The 22275-nt window shown below is 42.0% G+C and overlaps 1 protein-coding gene across 2 annotated transcripts; it reads right to left on the bottom strand.

Annotated features, from left to right (window-relative positions):
* Nucleotides 1-158: 158 nt before the first annotated feature.
* Nucleotides 159-21777, bottom strand: CBX1 (chromobox 1). Of its 2 annotated transcripts, XM_032617958.1 has the most exons (6): nucleotides 21570-21777; nucleotides 19133-19234; nucleotides 5984-6160; nucleotides 5330-5507; nucleotides 4323-4417; nucleotides 159-1682 (listed from the first exon to the last, which is right to left on the bottom strand). In XM_032617958.1, exons 2-6 carry the CDS (start codon nucleotides 19213-19215, stop codon nucleotides 1538-1540), a joined length of 678 nt encoding a protein of 225 aa, XP_032473849.1. In that variant the 5' UTR covers nucleotides 19216-19234; nucleotides 21570-21777; the 3' UTR covers nucleotides 159-1537. The 2 variants fall into 2 exon arrangements, with proteins under 2 accessions (XP_032473849.1, XP_032473850.1); XM_032617959.1 differs by lacking the exon at nucleotides 19133-19234.
* Nucleotides 21778-22275: the final 498 nt, after the last annotated feature.

The raw sequence follows: 22275 nt of genomic DNA, 5'->3' as shown, positions 1-22275 counted from the left end.
ATCTCAGTGTCAAAGAAAGAGTCATACCATACACTAGATTTTCAAGCCTACAGTATTTAAGAAATAAAACCATTCAAGTGTGGAAGTTGTTCCCAAAGAGGCTCAATCTATAAAATAATAATAAGGCAAGGAGTGTTTCTGGCAAGACAAGACAAAAATCAAGGATTATAAATCTATAGTTTTATTAAGACAAAAACTGACAGTGTTGGTATGAAGTTTAACATTTAAAAACAAAAGTTTTCACAGAAACCTAACACATGCCTAAAAAGATTTTACAACGGAGTTCTAGATGCAGGTCTAAATGATGTCAAGAACTGATGGATCTCATGATTCAAGACAGCATTTTGGGTTTTAGTTAATTCTTAGGATTAAAAAAATGTGTTTTGCTTTAAAGTGAACCACTGCCCCAGTATGAAAATTTAATCTCCTGAGACCAGGGCTTCAGAAATCATTCAACTCTTGAAGTGACTCAGTGAACTTGTGCTGTCAGTGACTGAACCCTGCCACCAATGGTTTCAAAGTTCAAAAAACAGAGGCTCCAAGAGTTTTCCACCCTAAGAGCACCGGCCCTTGTCTTTGCCTACTCTCCCATCTCCTATACCACCCTCTGCCCTTCCCCAAATACTTCAGAGCCAGTGGCTTGGGTGGAGAAGCTGACATTTATAACTTCAAAATTGGAAAAGAAAGGGTCTTCTTGTCGATTTCAAGAATTAGCACCTCTAAGACAGAATGATCTGCCTGTGTATACACTCCAATAAGACTTTTCCTCAACCAGTTTCCATCCCCCAAATGGCAGCTTTGGTAACTTCTGAATTGGGAAGTTAAGAAGTTACCAAAGCTTAATGCTTTTTGGGAACAGCATTAAGCTCAGGCAGGCAACACCTTGGCTTCTAAGTTTCAGGCATTCACAGCTTTTAAACAGTCTCTCACAGTCCTCATTTAGGTTGCCAATGACAGTTTTTGAAAGGATGAAATATTCTGGACACAGAACCAAATCATCATTAGTTGTTCTTTCCTTTCTTTCACCATTTCCCCCCAACAGGCCCCAAATTTTAACAAAAATGATCCTAACCCATCTCCCTTCTTCCCCACCCCATCCCTCCCACCCCAAATAACACACCAGAAATAGCCAAAAACTACATACATGCTACGCTGTAAAAATGCAGAGTTAACACTATTGGGAAGAAGGCTGTGGGTTGTGGAGATGCTCTTTGAAGATCTGCAGTATCTTTTGCTCTCCCACATCGCATTCTGCAAGTTTTGTCCTTCATAGAAGGCCCTTTGCTTTTCTCAGCAAAGTTCAGAATGTGTTGCCTTGAAACACTGGCCCTCCTTCCCCTCCACTGGGATGGGTGTGCAAACTATACAGCATGGAGCGGCTTTAAAGCACTTGGGCTGCTGTAGGGCACAGAAACTATACTGGCTCTTCAAAGGACATCTTCTCAAGCCCCCTCTACGGTGTCAAGACAAGTAGAACTCCTTCTTTCCCCACCTGAAACCCACAGTCAGATGTGACAGGGGCTGGTACTCAGGAGAGTTAATTCTTGTCATCTTTTTTGTCGTCATCCTCTGAGGGGTAGGAATGCCACGTCAGCCTTTCCTCATAGAAGGATATGACAACCTGTGGGCACTTGACATTGGCTTCCTTGGCAGGGACCAGGTCAGCCTCATCAGAGTTTTTCCTGCAGAACAAAGCACAAAGAGACTTTGAGACCAGGTGCTAGTGGTCTCCTAACTTGGATCACCCAAGGGCTTGGGCTTTTAAAATATTAATTCCAGGCTTCCCTGGTGGCGCTGTGGTTAAGAATCTGCCTGCCAATGCAGGGGACATGGGTTCGAGCCCTGGTCCAGAAGATCCCACATGCTGCAGAGCAACTAAGCCTGTGCGCCACAACTACTGAGCCCGTGAGCCACAACTACTGAGCCCGTGTGCCACAAATACCGAAGCCCACGCGCCTAGAGCCCATGGCTCTGCAACAAGAGAAGCCACCATAATGAGAAGCCCGCACACCACAACGCAACAAAGAGTAGCCCCTGCTCACCGCAACTAGAGAAAGCCCGCACGCAGCAACGAAGACCCAACGCGGCCAAAAATAAATTTTTTAAAAAATTAAAAAAAAGTAAATTAATAAAATATTAATTCCAGAAGAGCAGGCCAGGGAAGGATGATAATATGGTGTAAGCATCATTTACTAGCAGCTTTTAGCCAAGTAATATCCGCGGAGATCTTCTCCCATTGAAAATGCCCTCTAGATATCTTTGTCAAAAGCTAACTCTGAACCCCTGGGAAAGGCCGCACACACACATACAAAACCATGACTCTCAGATTCTCTGAGGGAATAAGAGAGGCTACCATACTATTCCAAAGCCATATCCCAGCTGCTAAAAGCCCATGGAGAGATCTTGGCTTGGTAATAGGATTTAATACCATGTTGGATAGTAAGATTTAATACCAATTTGGCACTGACCAGAGCCAATGCAGGTGGACACTTTCTTGCTTACTCATAATCATACTGTTTAACACTACCAAGTGCCATGCTCACAGACAGGCCACAACTCCCAGGTGCTTTGAACTGGTGCTTCAAAACTGGGAGATAGAAAATAAAGGGACTGTTACATAATTCTCCATATTTTTTCTGAATTTTAAAATGTTCTCAGAAATTGAAAACCACATACATATTACAAGGGACTTAGGAGTAAGCTATCTTCAGGTCATTGGGAACATCCTAGATGGAAGCAATAGCATAGGGCAGGCAGCAGATAGATATATATGATGGGATCTCTGACGAGACACTACCCCAAACTTCCAGAACTCCAGCAACAGGTAGAACCAAAGCCACACAGCCCCATGGAACCAGGGAAGAGTAAGCCAGTAAGGTATGATTTTGAAAAACAGACAAGAGAATGGGAAGGAAAAGGAGTATAACAGTATGGGAACCTGAAGCAGGCTGCCCCTTGCTGACAATTCAACAACAGCCTTTGAAGTAAGAGTTCAGTCTTTTCACTGCACAGAAAAACAGCTACTTTGGGAAATGAACAAGTATCTCCATTCTCCAGGAAAATCACTTTAAAGTGAACTTGGTTTAATAATCAACATCCAATCTTAACTTGCAGAGTTACATTCAGCTATAATCTTTACACACTAGTGAGTGAACCAAAGGAATGTAGTGTCAAGCAATAAGGAGGTGCTACCATTACTCAGACTGGTCACATGCAGCCAGAGAAAGTGTATTCTAGTTGGACTGAATAAGTCCTGGTATTAATTCCTTTCTCCCATATGCAGCACCTTAAAAATGAACTTTTCTCCTACAGGCTAGCAATAAATAAGCTAAAAGAAGGTCAGAGTCAGTAAACACCTAGGGAATGCATGGGAAAAAAAAAGAGGTTTAACTGGTTGTGCCATAGGCTTTCAGTTTCAGTGTTCAAGTTAGGCCTCTCCTGCTACCTTCTAAAGGAGAGGAATTAGTACAGATATGAGTTTCCGAGAAGGTTCTAGACTGACAAAAGGACAAAGCCCCTAGAATGCTGCCTTCTTTGGCACAGGCTTAGGATTATTCACTCCTAATTTATATTTTAAGGACAATGATTGAGCTCCACTTTGGGGGGGAGGAGAACAAGCACTTCCAACAAGCAAGAAAAAGGGAAGAAAGCTTTCCTTTTGGACAGAGAATAGAGAAATTATAGAGAATTTTGGGTTAATTACAGTTCTTAAGATTCTCAAGACAACTGCTTTCATTAAGCTGTTTCATGGAGTACTACCACCACTGGTATTTACACTTACAATGGAAAAAAGCAGGCTTCTCTCTATGCTTAGTATAGTAAAGGGGCCTTGCTGACCCCTGCTGGCAGATACTGCAATTGTAGAATCTGCACAAACTGGAGAGGATCTAACAGTCAAGGACAAAGGAAGAGCTACAGAAATTCTTTCCTAACCCTGAGAAGTTAACAGAATTTCTGATCCCGGGGCCAGCCCGATCTTTATTAAGGAGGTGGTGGAAGGGGAGGGTGGTTCAATCACATTTCTTTTTTTCCCCCTTTATTTACATGAGTGAAATGTGATTCCTCCCCATACCCTCTGTACTCCAGATTGTCTCCCACCTCCTAAAAAAAATGGGCAAAGATCCGAGAATCCTAAGGGCCCCTACCTGTAACTCACGAGTCCAGGTTGGCAGTCAGGCCGAGGGTCACTATCGAAGGACTATGCCATCTTAAAGATTTCACACCTGGGCGACTGGAATTTTGAAGGTCCAGCTCTTTTCCTCTGGCATGGAACAGATGTCGAGAAGAAAAAAACCACCACACAGAGCCACTGGCAGACTCACCATTTCATCAGGAACATGAGTTCTCCACTGGAGTCTGTAGCTCCAATAATCCGCTCCGGTTCCAAACCCCGGGCAAAGCCTCGTGGCTTTTCTGACTGTAAAAACCACAGAGATGGAACAATTTTAACTATATGGGACTGTTATCCGGACTGGAGCAACTCCTGTTTCTCTGACAATGTTATCAAACCCTTTTGCCAATATTTCACCAAATCTTTGGCTGTAAGTCACAAGCCTTTTAGAATCCTTCTGAGCGATTATTCCATCGAGTTTTGAAGTGTTTGAGGTTTCCCCATATGTAAAAAGGGACCCACATCTCAAGCAAAATAAATGTTCACAACTGTTCTTCACCCTCAAAAGGTACCTTACTTTACGGTATTGAATAGATTAAAACCTGTAATGATTAAAACATTAACAGCCATCTCCTCACAGGAATGAATTCCCTTGCACTTACTGTTCTTGAACCTTACATAAAATAACAGTAGATTATGTGGCTTCATGAGATTGAACCCTCAAACTTTTTTTTTTTTTTTTTTTGCGGTACGCGGGCCTCTCACTGTTGTGGCCTCTCCCGTTGCGGAGCACAGGTGCTGGACGCGCAGGCTCAGCGGCCATGGCTCACGGGCCCCGTCGCTCCGCGGCACGTGGGGCCTTCCCGGACCGGGGCACGAACCCGTGTCCCCTGCATCGACAGGCGGACTCCCAACCACTGCGCCACCAGGGAAGCCCCTCAAACATTTTTTTTTTTTTTTTTTTGCGGTATATGGGCCTCTCACTGTTGTGGCCTCTCCCGTTGCGGAGCACAGGCTCCGGACGCGCAGGCTCAGTGGCCATGGCTCACGGGCCCTCAAACATTTTTAAAGCATTAGCCTATCTAACATTCCAAAAGGATTGAGAGCCAGCTGCTGAGATCTAAGGAGCAGCAGAACAAAAGTGCTTAAATTATCTTTCAGCTTCTTTGACAGCAGCATGAATTTTAGGCTAGTAAAAATTCTTACTTCGAGCCTTACCTCTTCTTTCTTCTTCTTTGGTTTGCTCTCCTCCCCCTTATCTTCCGAATCAGAATCAGCTTTGCGCTTGCCTCCCTCTGATTTATCTGTCTCGTGTGCTGTTTTCTGTGACTGCAGGAACTCAGCAATGAGGTCGGGGCAATCCAGGTTTTCTTCTGGCTCCCATGTGTTGTCCTCACTGAAACCAGAGGCACACGAGTCACCCTTTCCACTCAAAGTTAGCACACTCACACTAAGGAGAAGCACAGGAGGACAAAAGCTGGTGTCCTTGGAACAGAGGAGTTAATGATAAAATATAACTGGATTCTGTCCAAGACCAAGAACTTGACAAAGTTGACATTTTTTGGGAGGCAGTAGGGGGCTTTTTAGTACAAATTGAAAGCTTAGAAACTTGCCACCTTCAAAAGAAAGTTACTCTCTCTTTGCAAACTTGGATCAGTGGAAAGCCACACACAAAACTGCTCATCAGAAATCAGTCTTGCATGATAGCACTTTGTACATGTAGGTCATTTTCCTAATTAAACTATAAGCCGTGAAGGCCAGGCCTGAGTCACAATGTACCCATCAGTGCACCCTGGGTCATGCACATTACCAGTCTCCTGAGAAATAGTTGGTGACCAAATGAATGGATTTTCCTGGGTCAATGAAACTTACTCTGAGAACCCCTTCCACTTTAGAAGGTACTCCACTTTGCCCTTTACCACTCGACGGTCAAGAACTTTTTCCACCACATATTCTTCTTCTTCTTCTTCTAGCACCTCCTCCACTTTCTTCTTGTTTTGTTTTTTCCCCATAGTGCCCGCCAGCTTTCTGGTATAAAGGGTGACGCTGCTAAAATGATAAAGGAAATAAAAAGGACATTAGGGTACACCCTTAGGAGAATATTTGGATAAAACCAGGGACATCATCGATGATTTTAATAGTGCACGCTTGGGACTTCCCTGGCGGTCCAGTGGTAAAGAATCCGCCTTCCAATGCAGGGGACATGGGTTCGATCCCTGGTCAGGGGACTAAGATCCCACATGCCATGGGGCCACCAAGCCCATGTGCCACAACTACTGAGCTCGTGCGCCTCAATTAGAGAGCCTGTGTGCCGCAAACTACAGAGCCCACACACTCTGGAGCCTGAGTGCCACAACTAGATACAAAACCCGCACGCCAGAACCAGAGAGAAGCCTGTGTGCTGCAACGAAGAGCCTGCATGCCTCAACGAAGATCCCGCATGCCGCAACTAAGACCCAATGCAGCCAAAAATAATAAAATAAATAAGTAATAAATAAATCTTACAAAAAACAGTGCATTCTGCTTCAATAAATGTTATGCCTATTCATCTTCAATACCCAAGAGTTTTCTATGTTCAGCTAGAAAGTTAGTTTTCTAAAACAGCCCCAACTAATCTCACAGCAAAACTTCCTTATTCTTGCATATCCACTTAAAACTTTTATACCCATTCCTCCTAAGTTAAAAAAGCTCCCAATACCCCTTTACTTATGGTATCTAAAATATTACATTAATTTGAAAGAAAAAAAGCAATCCTCCTAAAAATAAGGTCTATACATCAAACCTATATACATATAATCCTCTGATCCATACTTTCTCCTAATTCTCTGAATGTTTTTCAATTTCATCACAGTATTGGACTTGGATTTTTACTAAGGGAAATGGCTTGTCCTATTTATTAAACATCTAGTTTAATTTTCCCTTCTGTATATGCATATATAAGCAATTCTTCTGCATTGTTAAACAATCTCTTTTGAGTCCCCTTAAGGTTCTTTATGTAGTCTTTTCTGAATGCCACCATTAATTTATAATTCTCAAGTTTCTTGTGAACTTTTTATTCTACTTTTTATTTCTAAGGCTGAGAAGGATTCATAAAAATGCCAGAATGACCATGGGATTCTCTAAACGAATTTGGAAATAAATGGGGGAAAAAAGGTGTGTATCACAGATAACAGAACCTGAATTTATTCTTTTGTAAAATATATCATCAGGCTGGGTAACCTCTAAGGGTTTTTCCAGTGCTAAAATTTAAGTCCCCTATAAATCTGTTTTCTTTAGTCCTTCATACAACTCTTGACTGTTGGTAAGCATAAAGCCTTATGATTACAAATGTGTCAGTAGGTGGCGCCATAAGATATCTATACAACAAAATTGATCTACAAAACTGGCTGCAATCTACAAATTGATAGATACATTAGCTGCCCAGAAGGAAATAACAAACAATCAAGAGTATGGCAGATGATCCAAGACAAGAAAGTAGTTACTACCATGTTTTATGTTTGAATTTAAGGCAATGCTAATTGGGGTTTAAACTGGTTATTCCTAGCATCCTTGGGAGTCAGTGAAAGTAGGCTCTTCTAAATAGTTTTAAATTGGCACATGTAGACAGAACGTATTTTAGAAAGAGTTCATCTATAGACTATATGAAATATAACAAACCTTTACTAAAAGTCGGGCTCATCAATATGAATCAGTTATAGTATCTACAGATGCTTATTTAGGTTTATACTCTGAGATATTCTCATGTCTGCATATATAAGCAATGCTGACTTACTGAAACAACAAACATTTGGCTACTAGAAAATTCTGCATTGCTGGAGGCTGGAGATTCAAGAGAGTAAGTAATGGTCCCTGTCTTCCTGAAACCTAATGTCTGGTAAGAAAAAAATATAGATACCTCTTCCACTAAAGGTATTCTGAACTTTTGCTGAGTGGCACACACACAAAGTTTTCTGAGATGCTCTCAGTGTGGCCTAAGGCCACACCCAATGCCCCTGTCCATACAGTTCAAAACACACATCTGCGCTGAGACTGTTCCTCTCCATTTACATACCAAAGATTCTGCTTTCCTTCCCTCCCCAACCCATCTTTTAGTGCCATGAGTTTTCCTTTTATTGTTACTGAACAGACTAATCAGTGTATTGAATGTTACCTTTTGCTAATTATTGGCTAGCTTCACTGTGCCTCTGATTCAGAGCCTGTTGCTTCTTCCTGGAGGGAGATACTTTCAGGTTTTCAGAATTCTGATTGCCATGACAAGTGTTATAAGGAAAGGAAAAAAAGTCTAATTTTTCTTTTGGATAAATGCAGTAGTGTTTGCTCCGAAGAACAAGTGCTACTCCTTGCTTGCTTCCTTTCACTGTCAGTTGAAGGGGTGGCAAGATTCATGCATCAGTTAATGTGCAAAGAAAAATAAACTGACAATCACCTTTCAATAACAAAGGGTACCACAACTCCCTACATTAGTTTGGACTCAGAAATTGGAAGCTACTCCCTTTCTCAACAGACAGAAAAACAACGGATTACAGACAACCCCAAACCAGTAACTGTCCCCTAATAACCCCTCTCTCAAGTAATTAAATTTAAGAAAGTAAAGGAAAGGCAGTCTTATCACTCTGGCTTCAGAATTCAGAGATATTGAAGGCTCTGTGTTATCTACATTAATAGCTACATTTGTCTTACAAAAAGAAATAACACTGAATCCTGCCCATCTGATCCTGTTACTACAAAACAAAAAGGTAGGGACAGCTTCTAGCTCATCTCTAGCTACTGCAGGCCTCCCCTCCCTTTATCGTTAGCATGGCCTCAAGGAGAAAGAGTCATAGCATGAGAATATAATCCTTTAGGTTAGGTAAAGAAAACCCCCAAATAGGGAAATCTAGAGTGAGACCGCTTGATTTTCATCTTTACTCACTTAAATTCATTGTCCTAAGAGCAACTCAAATGAGAAGTGAAGAATGTTGAAAACACACTTCCATTTCTCTCTTTTGAGTTTTCTTAACTGGCTCATCCCAGCATTTACCTCCAGGGATTGGATTCTCTTTATATTGGAGACTCTCAGCCAGGCTTCCCAGTGTGAGTTTTTTCCTTATTTATAGGTACTTCTCTGGGGTCCTGAATAAACCATTTGTCAAAATCAGTAGAGAAGTAAATAAATACACAACCCACTCTTCCTACAGAATCTATTGATAGCACCTTCAGACAAGCCAAGAGCTCCCTTAAATATTATGACAGGCCAATTATTTGCATATAGTTTCCAAATCGATTATTTCAAGAGAGACCACCTCTCCCTGAATATGGCAATCTCCAAATACCAGCAGTGACATCCGGAAGGAGGGCTTTCAACTGGAATTGCTTGGCAAGGATATTCAAAGTAACTCAGATCAGCGTAGTAGCACAATGGAAAAATGCCTTTAGTCAATGCTATTTGCCACTCTCCCTAAATATCCTGGCAACCAAATTATGGCATAAAAAGTGCCATAATCATTGAACAAAGGGTCAAGGTATATACTAGAACATCACAAGATGTACACAAGGGCGAACAGTTCTAAATTAACTCAGAAATCTTAGGGACTTCCCTGGTGGTCCAGTGGTTAAGGCTCCGTGCTCCCTACGCAGGGGGCCTGGGTTTGATACCTGTTCGGGGAACTAAGATCCCACATACCGCAATGCATCCCATGCACCACAACTACTGAGCCCACGTGCCACAACTAGAGAAGCCCTTGCACCGCAACGAAGACCCAGCGCAGCCTAAATAAATAAATAAAAAGATTAGCAAATAATCCTTGGACAAGTCTTCTTAAGGGGACTTCCCTGGTGGCGCAGTGGTTAAGAATCTGCCTGCCAATGCAAGGGATATGGGTTCGAGCCCTGGTCCGGGAAGATCCCACATGCCACGGAGCAGCTAAGCCTGTGCACAACTACTGAAGCCCGCATGCCTAGAGCCCGTGCTCCGCAACAAGAGAAGCCACCGCAATGAGAAGCCTGCGTACCGCAACAAAGAGTAGCCCCACTCACTGCAGCTAGAGGAAGCCTGCACACAGCAATGAAGACCCAACGTAGCCAAAAAAAAAAAAAAAAGTCTTCTTAAGGCTCATCACGATGTTTCAGACAAAAAATCCTTAACCTAGTTAAGCTGCTACAATTTTACCTAAATATTTACCGGGTCTGCTACATTTTAAGATGCCTAGAAAAATAATACGTTACATTTGTATTGCGCTTTACAGTTTACAAAGTGCTACCATGTTATCTCATTTGATCTTTGAAACAATCCTATAAATTAAGCCATTCAGATGTTATTGACACCTCAGAGATAACACAATAAATTTACATGAAATAAATCTTCTAAGGTCACACAATTAACAAAAAATACAGCACTTCAGTGTGGACATCTCCCAGCAGGACTGGGCTAATGGCCCTGCTGCACACACAGAACTAGGAGCTAGCTACACACCTACAGGAGAAATTTCCCTCCAGCCTCTACGAGGACAGGACTGAAAGGTCTGACTTCAGTCCTCTCTACAATTTGTCATCAGTAAATAAGGAAGTGCGGATAATGATTTTCTTTCAAAAAAGACCTTGTAATATGTATAGGTGTTTAAAAACCAATGATTTTTTATTGGTTACTGGAATATGGAAGGTATACATTGTTAATTAAATCAGCAGGCAGTGGCAAAGCTTTGGTTTTTAGGGCCCCAGCAGTCTTCTCAGTCTTTTAAATTGACAAGTGCTAGATGGTGCAGAAGTTTTGAATTTTTGTAGCCCAGAGAACTACTGAGAAAATGCCAATTTTAAGAGCCCCAAATTCTTCTATAGTGTCCCAATAAATCCAGGAATAGTGTAAATCTGAAGCAAGAGTCATGAACTCATAGTTCTTTTAAGAGAAAGAAAAAGCACAGTTGCAATTCTCCTGGATACCCCCTCCACTCCTACAGTTAGGAGCTAGAAAATGGAAAAGAGGAACAATGCTACTTGCAGGCAGAGGCAGTGAAGTATCAGACACAGGATTAGGCATTCTCGTTTTGAATACAGGCAGACCTCCAGACCCCTGCAATAAAACGAGACTCACAAATTTTCTGGTTTCCCAGTGCATATAAAAGTTTACACTATATTGTAGTCTACTAGGCAATAATAGCATTATGTCTAAAAAACCAATATACACACCTTAAAGAACACTGCGAAAAATGCTAACCAACATCTGAACTTTCAGCAAGTCAACCTTTTTGCTAATGAAGGAAGGGTCTTGCCCTGATGTTGATGGCTGCAGAATGATTAGGGTGGTGCATTCTGAAAGATGGGGTGGCTGTGACAGTTTACTAAAATAAGACAACAATGAAGTTCTCCACACTGACTCTTCCTTTCACGAACTGATTTCTCTGTAGCATTCATGCTGTTTGATAACCTTTTACCCACAGAACTTCTTTCAAAATTGGAGTCAGTCCTCTCAAACCCTGCTGCTGCTTTATCAAATGAGTTTGTATAATATTCTAAATCCTTTGTTGTCATTTCAACAGCCTTCACGGCATCTCCACCAAGAGTAGATTCTGTCTCAAGAAACCACTTTTTTGGCTCAACCATAAGAAGCAACTCACCTGCTGAAGTTTTATTATGACACCGCAGCAATTCAGTCCCTCTTCAGACTGCACTTCTAATTCTAGTTCTCTTGCTATTTCCACCACGTCTATTTCCTTCACGTAAGTCTTGAACCCCTCAAAATCATCCATGAGGGCTTGGAATTAACTTCTTTCAAACACCTGTTAGTGTTGATATTCTGACCTCTTCCGATGAATCACAAATGTTCTTAATGGCATCTGGAATGGTGAATCCTTTCCAGAAGGTTTTCAATTTACTTTGCCCAGATCCATCAAAGGAATCACTATCTATGGCAGCTACAGCCTTACAAAATGTATTTCTTAAATAATAAGACTTGAAAGTCAAAATGACTCCTTGATCCACGGGCTGCAGAATGATGCTGTGTTTGCAGGCATGAAAACAACATTAACCTTGTACATCTCCATCAGAGCTCTTGGTGACCAAATGTTGTCAATGAGCAGTAATATTTTGAAAGGAATCTTTTATTCTAAGCAGTAGGTCTCAACAGTGGGCATAAAATAACTTTATTGTGTGCAGCAGCCCTTTTCACACCAAGTATTAGTTTTTTCATGTGAAATAAGTTAAGATCTAAAATGATAAAGTTATTGTTAAGGAGATGCACTGGGCAATAGAAAAAGCTGAAGAGAGTTTTTGTTGGAAACTGGAAAACAGAACAGTCTGGAAAAAAAGGACCACATGTTGCTAATACCAAAAAAGGAGGCTGGAGACCATGCTGTAAACTACGTTGTAAACAGATGTGCTGTCATCCAGGCTTTGTTGTTCCATTTACAGAACACAGTCAGAGTAGATTTAGTAGATTTTAAGGGCCCTAAGATTTCTGGAATCGTAAATGAGTACTGGCTTCAACTTAAAGTCACCACCTGCATTAGCCCCTAACAAGAGTCAGCCTGTCCCCTGAAGCCAGGCATTGACTTCTCCTCTCTAGCTACGACAAAGTCCTAGATGGCATCTTCTTCCAATAGAAAGCTGTTTCGTCTACACTAAAAATCTGTCGTTTACTGTATCCAACTTCATTAATTATTTTAGCTAGATCTTCTGGATAACTTGCTGTAGCTTCTATGTCAGCATTTGCTGCTTCACTTTGCAATTTTATGTTATGGAGATGGCTTTCCTCCTTAAATCTTATGAAGCAACCTCTGCTGGCTTCAAACTTTTCTGCAGCTACCTTATCTCTTTAGGCTTTCATAGAACTGAAGAGAGTTAGGGCCTTCTCTGGATTAGACTTTGCCTTAAGGGAACGCTGTGACCGGTTTAATCTTCTATCCAGGCCATTAAAACTTTCTACATATGAGCAAGAAGGCTGTTTTGTTTTCTTATCATTTATGTGTTCACCGGGGTAGCACTTTTAATTTCCTTTAAAAACTTTTCCTTTGCATTCATAGCTTGGCTAAGCAGCGCCTACCTTTTGGCGTATCTTGGTTTTCAACATGCCTTCCTCATTAAACTTAATCGTTTCTAGATTCTGATTAAAGTGAGAGACACAACTTTTCCTTTCACTAGAACACTTAGAGGCCATTGCAGTGTTATTAAATGGCCTAATTTCAATATTAGTTGTATCTCAAGGAATAGGGAGGCCTAAGGAAAGGGAGAGAAACTGGGGAACAGCTGGCAGATTAAGTTTTGCCATCTTACATGGGCATGGTTTGTGGCACCCAAAAACAATTACAATAGTAATATCAAAGATCACTGATCACAGATCACTATAACAAATATAATAGTAATGAAAAAAGTCTGAAATATTGCAAGAATTACCAAAGCGTGACACAGAAACATAAAGTGAGCAGATGTTGTTAGAAAAATGGCACTGATAGACTTACTCGACACAGGGTTGCCACAAACCTTCAATTTGTAAAAAATGCACTATCTTCAAATAAAGTGAAGTGTAATAAAACAAGGTATGCCTGTAGTTGGTCCTAGTGAAAGGATATGAGAAGGATCTGAGAAGACAATGTGAGCATAGCTCCTGCTTGCCATCACAAATATGAATTATAATGGGCTACCCCAGAACTTCCATACGGATTTCTTGCCAGCTTGAAAGGTCAAATTCCAGATGTGAGGACAAGGTAACAGCTACAGCCCTCTGAAACAAACCAGTAGGCCTTTTGAGGTAAACACTAAGGTGAAACATTTAGAATGCTGGTCTGGTGAGATGACCATCTGTACTAAGAAAGAATTCACAGGAAAGCAGACCTTGAGTAGAGAACTTTCACCTACATGAGAATAAGAATCACCTATGGAGTTTATAAATACAGATACCCAGATCCAGTGAGTCAGAGTGTAGGGTGTGTGTATGTGCATTATTTAAAAAAATATTTTGTTTTTCTAACTGTAATATAATACATGTATTCACATTCAATTAGGGAATCAAAGTTCCCTGGCTCAAAACCTGTCAAAGCTGTTCTTCTATATGTAAACTGACCCAGATGTACATATGTGAAAATAGATATTATAGTTCTATAATTTGCCTTTTAATATAATGTAATGCATCTCTGACATTGTTGCATAAAGGTCTCCACTCTTTTTTTTTTTTGCGGTACGCGGGCCTCTCACTGCCGCGGCCTCTCCCGTTGCGGAGCACAGGCTCCGGACGCGCAGGCTCAGAGGCCATGGCTCACGGGCCCAGCCGCTCCGCGGCATGTGGGATCTTCCCGGACCGGGGCACGAACCCGTGTCCCCTGCATCGGCAGGCGGACTCTCAACCACTGCGCCACCAGGGAAGCCCGAGGTCTCCATTCTTAAGCTGCATAGTATTCCATCTTGTATGGACACACCATACTCTAACCATCCACCTAATGATGAAAATTTGGGTTGTTTCCAATTTATTATTATTGCAAACACTGTTGCTTTGACCATGGCACCTGCATCTTTAAAAGCTCCTTAGGTGATCTGATGCACTCCTTGGATATAAGCCATTGCTGTAAAAGGATTGGCAGAAACTACATTCCTCAGGTGAAATTATACATTATTGCAGACATAAATCAATTCTCATAGTTAGCTAAAAGGTAGGTGAACGTTTTACTTTCTCCATAAAAATTTAGAATAAGGCTGAACAGTAAGTAATAAGTGATGTTCCTGAAAACAAAACCTCTACATCACATTCAACGTCATTCACTCTAGACCTTTCTTGTACTAGAAATGAAACTGGACAAGCACTGCCTGAAGGGTCCTCTCAGTTCCTTTCACCAAAAGAAAGCTAAAAAAAAAAATAAATAAATAAAAAAAAAAAAAAGAAAGCTAGTATGAGCACCAGAAGCATGATATCTTTGCTGTCCTTGACCTCTCAAAACTTTATGCTTATAGATAGTTATATATATTTACTGCATAACTCAGTTTTCTCATCTGTAAAATTGGTGTAACAACTCTCATGGAATTCCTTTGAGGTGAGCTTTTATGACCTTCTGGCATTCATTATCTATTTACATATTTGCATATATATCCTACTTCATTAGATTATTTACTGCTTTAAGCGTAAAGATAACTCTCTGAAATCCAGTGCATTAGGAACTCTAAGAAAATACCATTTTTGTTCTATGTATATGGCTGAAATTCATGGCTAGGTTTTTCTTTCTTTTTTAAATATATTTTGGCTGTGTTGGGTCTTCATCGCTGTGCACAGACTTTCTCTAGTTGTGGCGAGTGGGGGCTACTCTTCCTTGCGGTGCGTGGGCTTCTCTTGTTGTGGGGCATGGGCTCTAGGCGCACAGGCTTCAGCAGTTGCAGCACGCAGGCTTAGTAGTTGCGGCATGTGGGCCCTAGAGCGTGCGGGCTCTAGAGCGCAGGTTCAGTAGTTGTGGAGCACGGGCTTAGTTGCTCCGTGGCATGTGGGATCTTCCCGGACCAGGGATCAAACCCGTGTCCCCTGCATTGGTAAGTGGATTCTTAACCACTGTGCCACCAGGGAAATCCCCTGGCTAGGTTTTTCAAAACAGCAGAGCAGCTCCAGAACACACTCAAGAAGGACCCAGGTCTGACTGGTATGAATGACCAATAATTATAAAACATAAACCAAGATCTCATTTCTGGAAGACTGAGATAGAAGAGCTGCCAGAAACGGAGAAATCACATTTCATATACCTAAAGTGTAGGAATTTCTTATGTTCTTCCTTTTGTCTCACCCAGCAGCAAAACAAAGGAAGAAAGCCCTTGTAGTAAATGGCAAAAGGAATCTATGTTCCTATGAGGACAGATAACATAGGTGAGAAAAAGGAAGTAAATTCTGGATACAAACAATGGAAAATTTCAACAGAATTATTTGCAAAAGGAATTTTAAGATATCTGAAGAACTACATAAATACCAAAAGTCAGTTTTAATGATTCATACAGTAAAGTTCTATAACAAACTTCAGAGGTTGTGATTTCAGGCTCTGATTTTACAGATATACTTTTTAAAAAGGCCCATCACCCAATTAAATGAATGGTCCTTCTAAGAATTCATATAGCTTTTACTGAGTTCAAGACAAAATTATGACATTCTTGATTTCTCCCCACTCAAACCCCATATCCAGTCTCTTACTAGGTCCTGTTGATTTTATATCTTAAATATCTTTTAATTTATACATTTGTCTAGTCCCACTACTACCATCCTATTCCAAGCAACCACCATCTCTTGCCTGGATAACTCCCAACCCAATTCATTCTCAATACTAGCCACTGATGTAAAAATGCAGACCTCTTCATACCATTATCTGTGGGCATTTGAGCTGAAGACCACTGCACCTAACCCTATCAATCACAATTACCTTGCCCTTGGCTCCATTCTTCACTTGACTAATTCCCTTAGCTAAAAAAATGTCATCATCAGAAGCTTCCCCGAAGCCCCAGACTAAGTTTAGGTTAACTCTTCCTGTGAACATGCTCCTACAGTATTCATTCATTTAACAATTACCTATATTGGGTGCCTATTATGCGTGAGACACTAGACAAATAGGGTGAACAAGACAGACAAAATCCCTGGTCTCTTAGAGTTTATATTCTAATGTGGACAAATGAGTCAGCATGAATGGGAGTGTATGCATGCATGCATGCGTGTGCAGAGTAGGGCACAGACAAGAAGAAAACATTAGTGATAAATGCTATAAAGAAAATATCTTCAGATTAAGTAACATTTAAACAGAGACCCAAATGACAAGGAGACAACTCGGCAAAAATCAGAAAAACGTACCAAATTTAAAGAATAGTGGGTTCAAAGTCCTAGGGTGAGAAGAGCTTGCTATATCTGAAGAACAGAAGTGTGGCCAGGTAGAAAGAGCTATATTGAGGGAGCAGCAGACAAGGACCAGATGATAATTACCGTGCATTTCACTCCCCACTTCATTCCTTCATCTAGCTCCTTTTTCCATTCCTTGTTTTCCTTACCCATCTTTTGCCTCTAGCTTAGGTTTAACACCTAGTCAGTTAATGGCTATAAAAGCTTATAACTACAGCTCTACTAGCTTTTAATACCATCTATTAAAAAACCAAATCAAATCAATAAGGATTTACTAAGAGCCTGGGTGGAATAAAGGGTGACCAATTCATTCCAGCTAAAGCACCGAAAGCTTCTGAAAACTCCACATCGCAGAATGTGGAATCCCCTCAGACCCAGGCAAATGGAACTGTTTGGCCAGGCTAGCAGCATATGCAGACTCACAGGAAGTAGAGGCTTTTGAAAATCCCATAAGGACTAGTAATAACAAAATAACTTTTATTGAATACTTAACACTTAATGCATAGAAAGGCACTTAATTCAATGCTCAGACATCTCTACTAAGCCCATTTCACAAACGAGGAAACTAAGGCTTACCGAAGCAAAGAAAAATTCCCCAAGTCCCCCCCTCAAGGGTAAGACACAGGGCCAGGACTGTACGATTAAAAACGTACCAGAAAAAAAAAAAAAAAAAAAAAAAGGTACCAGAAAGGTACAAATGCAATTGAAGTTCATTTCAATAGAAGAAATGACAGGAGTATGCAGTAATTAGCAAAAGAAATGTAAGCAAGAAGTAGCCGCCACCAAAGCACTACCGGGGCTTGGAAGAATAAATGGCTAGGGTGATTAGAAAGGTTTTGAAAAGCTGGGATTGAGGCAAGGTTCCAATAGCATTTGAAAAACTGGACTGGAGGGAGGCGATTTAGCCCAAGGAACTATTGTTAACAAAAGCAACGGAGGCAGACAGTGTGTAAACCAGTTTGGGTGGGAGTACACTGATTAGGAAAGTGGCAGGTAACTGCTAAAAACTTTTCTACAAAGTCTCCTCCTCCTTTCTTAAAAGGCAGGCCAAACTCCACAATGTACATCTAACACCCTTTAGATCCAACCATTCCATACTCCTACTTCCCTCACAAAACCTATTCTCCTGTCAAAACAGAAAAGTACAACCTGAACATATCCTGCACATTTCCTCCATGCATGGATTTGCTCATTATTAAGAAGTGTGCTCCTGTCCAAGGCTAGTAGTCAAAATCCTACCCCTCCTTCAAGAGCTAGCTCAAATGCTACTTCTTCCATGATGCTTACCCAACTTAGCTAAATATTATTTCTCTTCTTCTTGTGGTTCCCAAAGCATTTTGTTTCTATTTTTACCCAGACACTCAAAGGTAGGTCTGGACCCAGTGTAAGGTGTTGAACCCTATATGGGCAATAAGAATGGATGTCTCAGATTGAGATAACGAGGGAACAGAAGTCCAAAGTTGTCAGCTTTTTAGGGAATGATGAGCAAATAAATCGGATCTGCAAAGAAGTAAGTATCCTTGCTGAGCATTAGCAACTACATACCAGTCATCAAAAGGCAGGTGAAGCCGTGTGTAGTATATTCAGTTTGTAGTCCTCCTAACTCATGTTTCTAAACTGCTTTCAGTTTGTTAGCTGTGGCTGTTTGTGAGGCAAACGCTTTCCAGATGGAAAACTTTACTGAGCAGAAAACAAGAACTTGTGCCACATACCGGGTGGGCAGGAGTTTCATTTTTAAAGAAATCCCTGTCCTCGAATTCCAGGATCTAGGACTAGAATACCAGTGTGTGAATAAAATTAGAATTTTATCTGAGACGTGTCCAGAAGCTTGGCTAACTCCTTTTCATGGTGCTGATAGAAATGAAACTATAGATATGGCTTGGGTTTAGAGGCCATAGGGATCTGTAAATATTAGTAGAACACAGTGATACCTGAAGCAAATATTTTAGTTTAAAATGAAATAAAAGTGATTAGAAAGCAAGACCAGAATAAGAGCAGAGACCAAAGGATTCATAGACAACAAAACAAAACCAGAGCAGTGACATTAACTTCTCAAATACCATAGTTCTCTTAGGCCCTCAATGTGTTTGCTATTATTAAAGAAAGGCACAATTTCACAGACAAATTAGGCTGCCCCCTTTTGGTCAGTAAATCATAAAAGCTTAAAAGGCAGGAAAGATTTAACAAGTTATTCAAATACTTACAGGATCAGAATTTTGTCCTCATTCAAACAACTTCTCCAATTAACCGTGGAAAGGCTATTCAATTTTTCAGTAGACATCGCCATTGAGAAATACTTATTAACTCTATACAAAGGACACAAATGATTTTTCAAGATACTTATATAACAGAAAATATTCAAAATACTATATAGCTTGCTGTTGAAACCCAGAACCTGGGTCCTCTCCTAGTACTTGCCTAAGGTATTTAAAACTGCCACTTGCACAATCTGCATACCTTTTCTGTATTTAATACCAGGGTGAGTATATTAAAAACACAGGCTAAGACAAGCATGCCAAGGGCAACAGTTTTACTCTGCCTAACGTCATAGAACAAAAACAGGCAAATTGATTACATAAATGCACATCAGGCCATTCTACTAATACGGGATTCTCAGAAAAGATCTCAAAGCCCTATCCATTCATTCAACAATATGAATGGTCAACTATGTGTCAGACACTTGAATGAACAAGAGGCACGGCCCCATCTTATATAGGCCATAAACTAGCCATTAGCATCTTATTCCAAAATCTCTTCAGCGAAATAACCTATGATGCAAAAAAGCCATCAAATCTAATGCAAAATCTGTTATACCACGAGAAAGAGTATATGGAAAAGGAAGATTTCAATGGATAAACTACTAGAAAATGACAAAAATTCATCAATTCTCTTTAAGTGGTGTGAATTCAAAAAGAAACATTTTCCTAGTCTCTAAAATGGGCACCAGAAGATATAATGGTTGCTTCCTTTCTTTAGATGATTATAAAAATATTAGTATCCTGTAGTCAAAATGCAGAAGGATAGGGTGCCCTTACTTGGTCTCCTTTAATCAAGAAGCTAGAAACACCAAGCTACACAATATTTACATTTTTAGTGAAAAACAATTTAGGTTATAGCAGCCAATGAAGAAAATGGCACCAGAGGGAAAATTGGAAATGACTGAAGATTCTCAACTGCCTTGAAGCTTTATTAAGGTGTGGCCGATTCCAACACTGTGCACTTCAGTCATATCACTTTCCATGTAAATACCTGTAAGCACCTTGGAGCATTGGCACTAATTTCCCAATTGTATTCCCGCATTCATTCCAAAACCCTGGACCTTTTAGAACTATTCCAAAATGGCGACCTGATTCTTAACACATTTGAGGATAGCTTACCCCTGGCCAGAGGTTCTAGTGTAACTGATCTTTTTGTAAATTCCACCTTAATTGAGCTCAACCAATACATGTCTGAATATAGCAACAACCCATGAAAAATCTTCATCTTAAGTTTTGGAAAAGGGGTAAAGTACTGCTCCCTTCGTATTCAAATTTTCCAGCAAGGACAAGCTGCCTAAAAAACTTAAGAGCCCAAGGAAAAAAACCTCACAATCTTACGAACTTTTCCACTTTCCCTCTCAACCTCCCACACCGTCTCATAATCTCTCACTAAGTTAACTTCATTCCTTAAATATGAACTCATCTACACATTTCTACAATTTCACCGCAGTGAACTTGTGACCAGCAACAATCTCAGATAAAAACGTATGGAACTAATTAGGAATCAAAGCAAGAGCTGCACTTGGACTTTTTAACTCCCTAAAGGAATCAAGGAGTGAAGGTAGTAGAAAATCTGGAAAAAAGAAAAAAGTGTGTTCCATCTTTTCTTCACACATTATTCTTACTGCCGATCAACCAGGAAGCAAGGGGTGGCCAGTTTCCCCCTTTTCTTCTTCACACCTCACAGAAAATGCTCTCGGGACCTCCGCCCCACTTGCCCTGACAGCTTCTCCCCGCCTCCCCCCCGCCCCCCAACCCGAGCCAAGCCAGGCAAATACTACCCCTCCTTCTAGCCCCTTCCTCGATTTATTCAACAGATCTCTTCCCCCAGTAGCACACTTTGGGCCGCCCGGCCCACCCTTACAATTTCCTCGAAGTTACCGTTCCCCAGCCCTGCAAGAGGAATTCCTCTGGGAGCCCCGGCTGGACCCAATATTCTCAGGTTACATTTCTAAACCTCGGGTCTCGCAGTCATCAACGCTCCCAACGCTTGTCCAAGCATCCAGGCTGCCCCGTCCGTCCCCTTCCCAATTTACCCAGTGTTTTCTCTCCAGCCCAATCCCGCAGCCGCCCACCCAACCCAAGGAGCATTGTCTTGGTCTACCCAGGCCCGAAGGGCGACCCGCAAGTGCTCGGCCCACCCAGAATCGCTTGAATTTCTGGCTCAGGAGACGCCGCCCCGCCCTCTCCATCCTTCTCGCGCCAGTCGTCCTACTCACTGCGCCCGGCGGAGGGCTCGGAGCGGGAAAGGGCGCGGGATTCAGACACGCTCCCCGCTCCCGACCTCCGCCGCGAGCGCGCGGCCCCTCATCCAGGGCTCCCGCCGCCGCCGCCGCCTCCGCGCGCCTCCCCCCCGCTCCCCCGCCTCTAGCGGGCTCTTCACCTCAGAGCAGCGCCCACGAGCCCGAGAGAAATCGGTGCCGCGCTACTAGCGCGTCTTGTCGGGCCGGCCAGGGGAGCGGCGACCAGAAAAGCAACAAGCCGGTTGACCGCGGCTGAGCCCCTCACTGAAGCGGCGTACCGCAGGCCCCGGCCAACGGCCCTCCCCTCAGCCGAACAAAAGAGCCTCGCACTCTGCGCTGCCCGCCGCCCGCATCACGCAGGCGCGACGTCCCGCCGCACAGCGCTATGGGACTCGAAGTCCGTCCCAGACTACAAGACCCGAAGCGCTGCGCGCCTTCCACGGCGCCACGCACAGTTTGCTAGGGTTTCGAGTTTTACTTAGTTCTTCGATAGCTAGTGCCGCCGAAGCGACTGCAGTTTAGAAAGCTGCAACCTAGGAAGTTAAAACGTGTGGTTTTACAAGAGAGTCTGATGCTTGGTCTGAAATATCAACCACTTCTGGACAGTAGTTCACATCCTTGAAAATTTTGCATCTTATAACAGGTTTCTCACCAGATCTCTGTAAGGCTCCTACGTCTCGGCGTTGAGATTACACTACTTCCCTTTCGAGGCCTTCCCTGACCCCTTAGGCTAGGTAGGTCCGCCTGGTAGGCGTCTTCATAGTATCTCATTGGCTGCACCAATGGGTGGCTTTAGTGACAAAACCCCCATTATCCATGAACACCCCTCCCTCACCCAGCCTCCCC

This window comes from Phocoena sinus, chromosome 20 (genome assembly GCF_008692025.1).
Source record: "Phocoena sinus isolate mPhoSin1 chromosome 20, mPhoSin1.pri, whole genome shotgun sequence".
Taxonomy (NCBI): Eukaryota; Metazoa; Chordata; class Mammalia; order Artiodactyla; family Phocoenidae; genus Phocoena; species Phocoena sinus.
Note: the sequence above shows the minus strand (reverse complement) of the source record. Positions and strands in the feature narration are given on the sequence as shown.

Coding starts and splice junctions, on each gene's coding strand:
- CBX1 (XM_032617958.1), bottom strand. CDS start 19,215: ATGGCGATGTCTACTGAAAAATTGAATAGCCTTTCCACGGTTAATTGG. Junction 5,508..5,983: donor AAGTGGAAGGGGTTCTCAGA/GTAAGTTTCATT, acceptor CTCTGGTTTCAG/TGAGGACAACACATGGGAGC. Junction 4,418..5,329: donor CAAAGAAGAAGAAAGAAGAG/GTAAGGCTCGAA, acceptor TGGTTTTTACAG/TCAGAAAAGCCACGAGGCTT.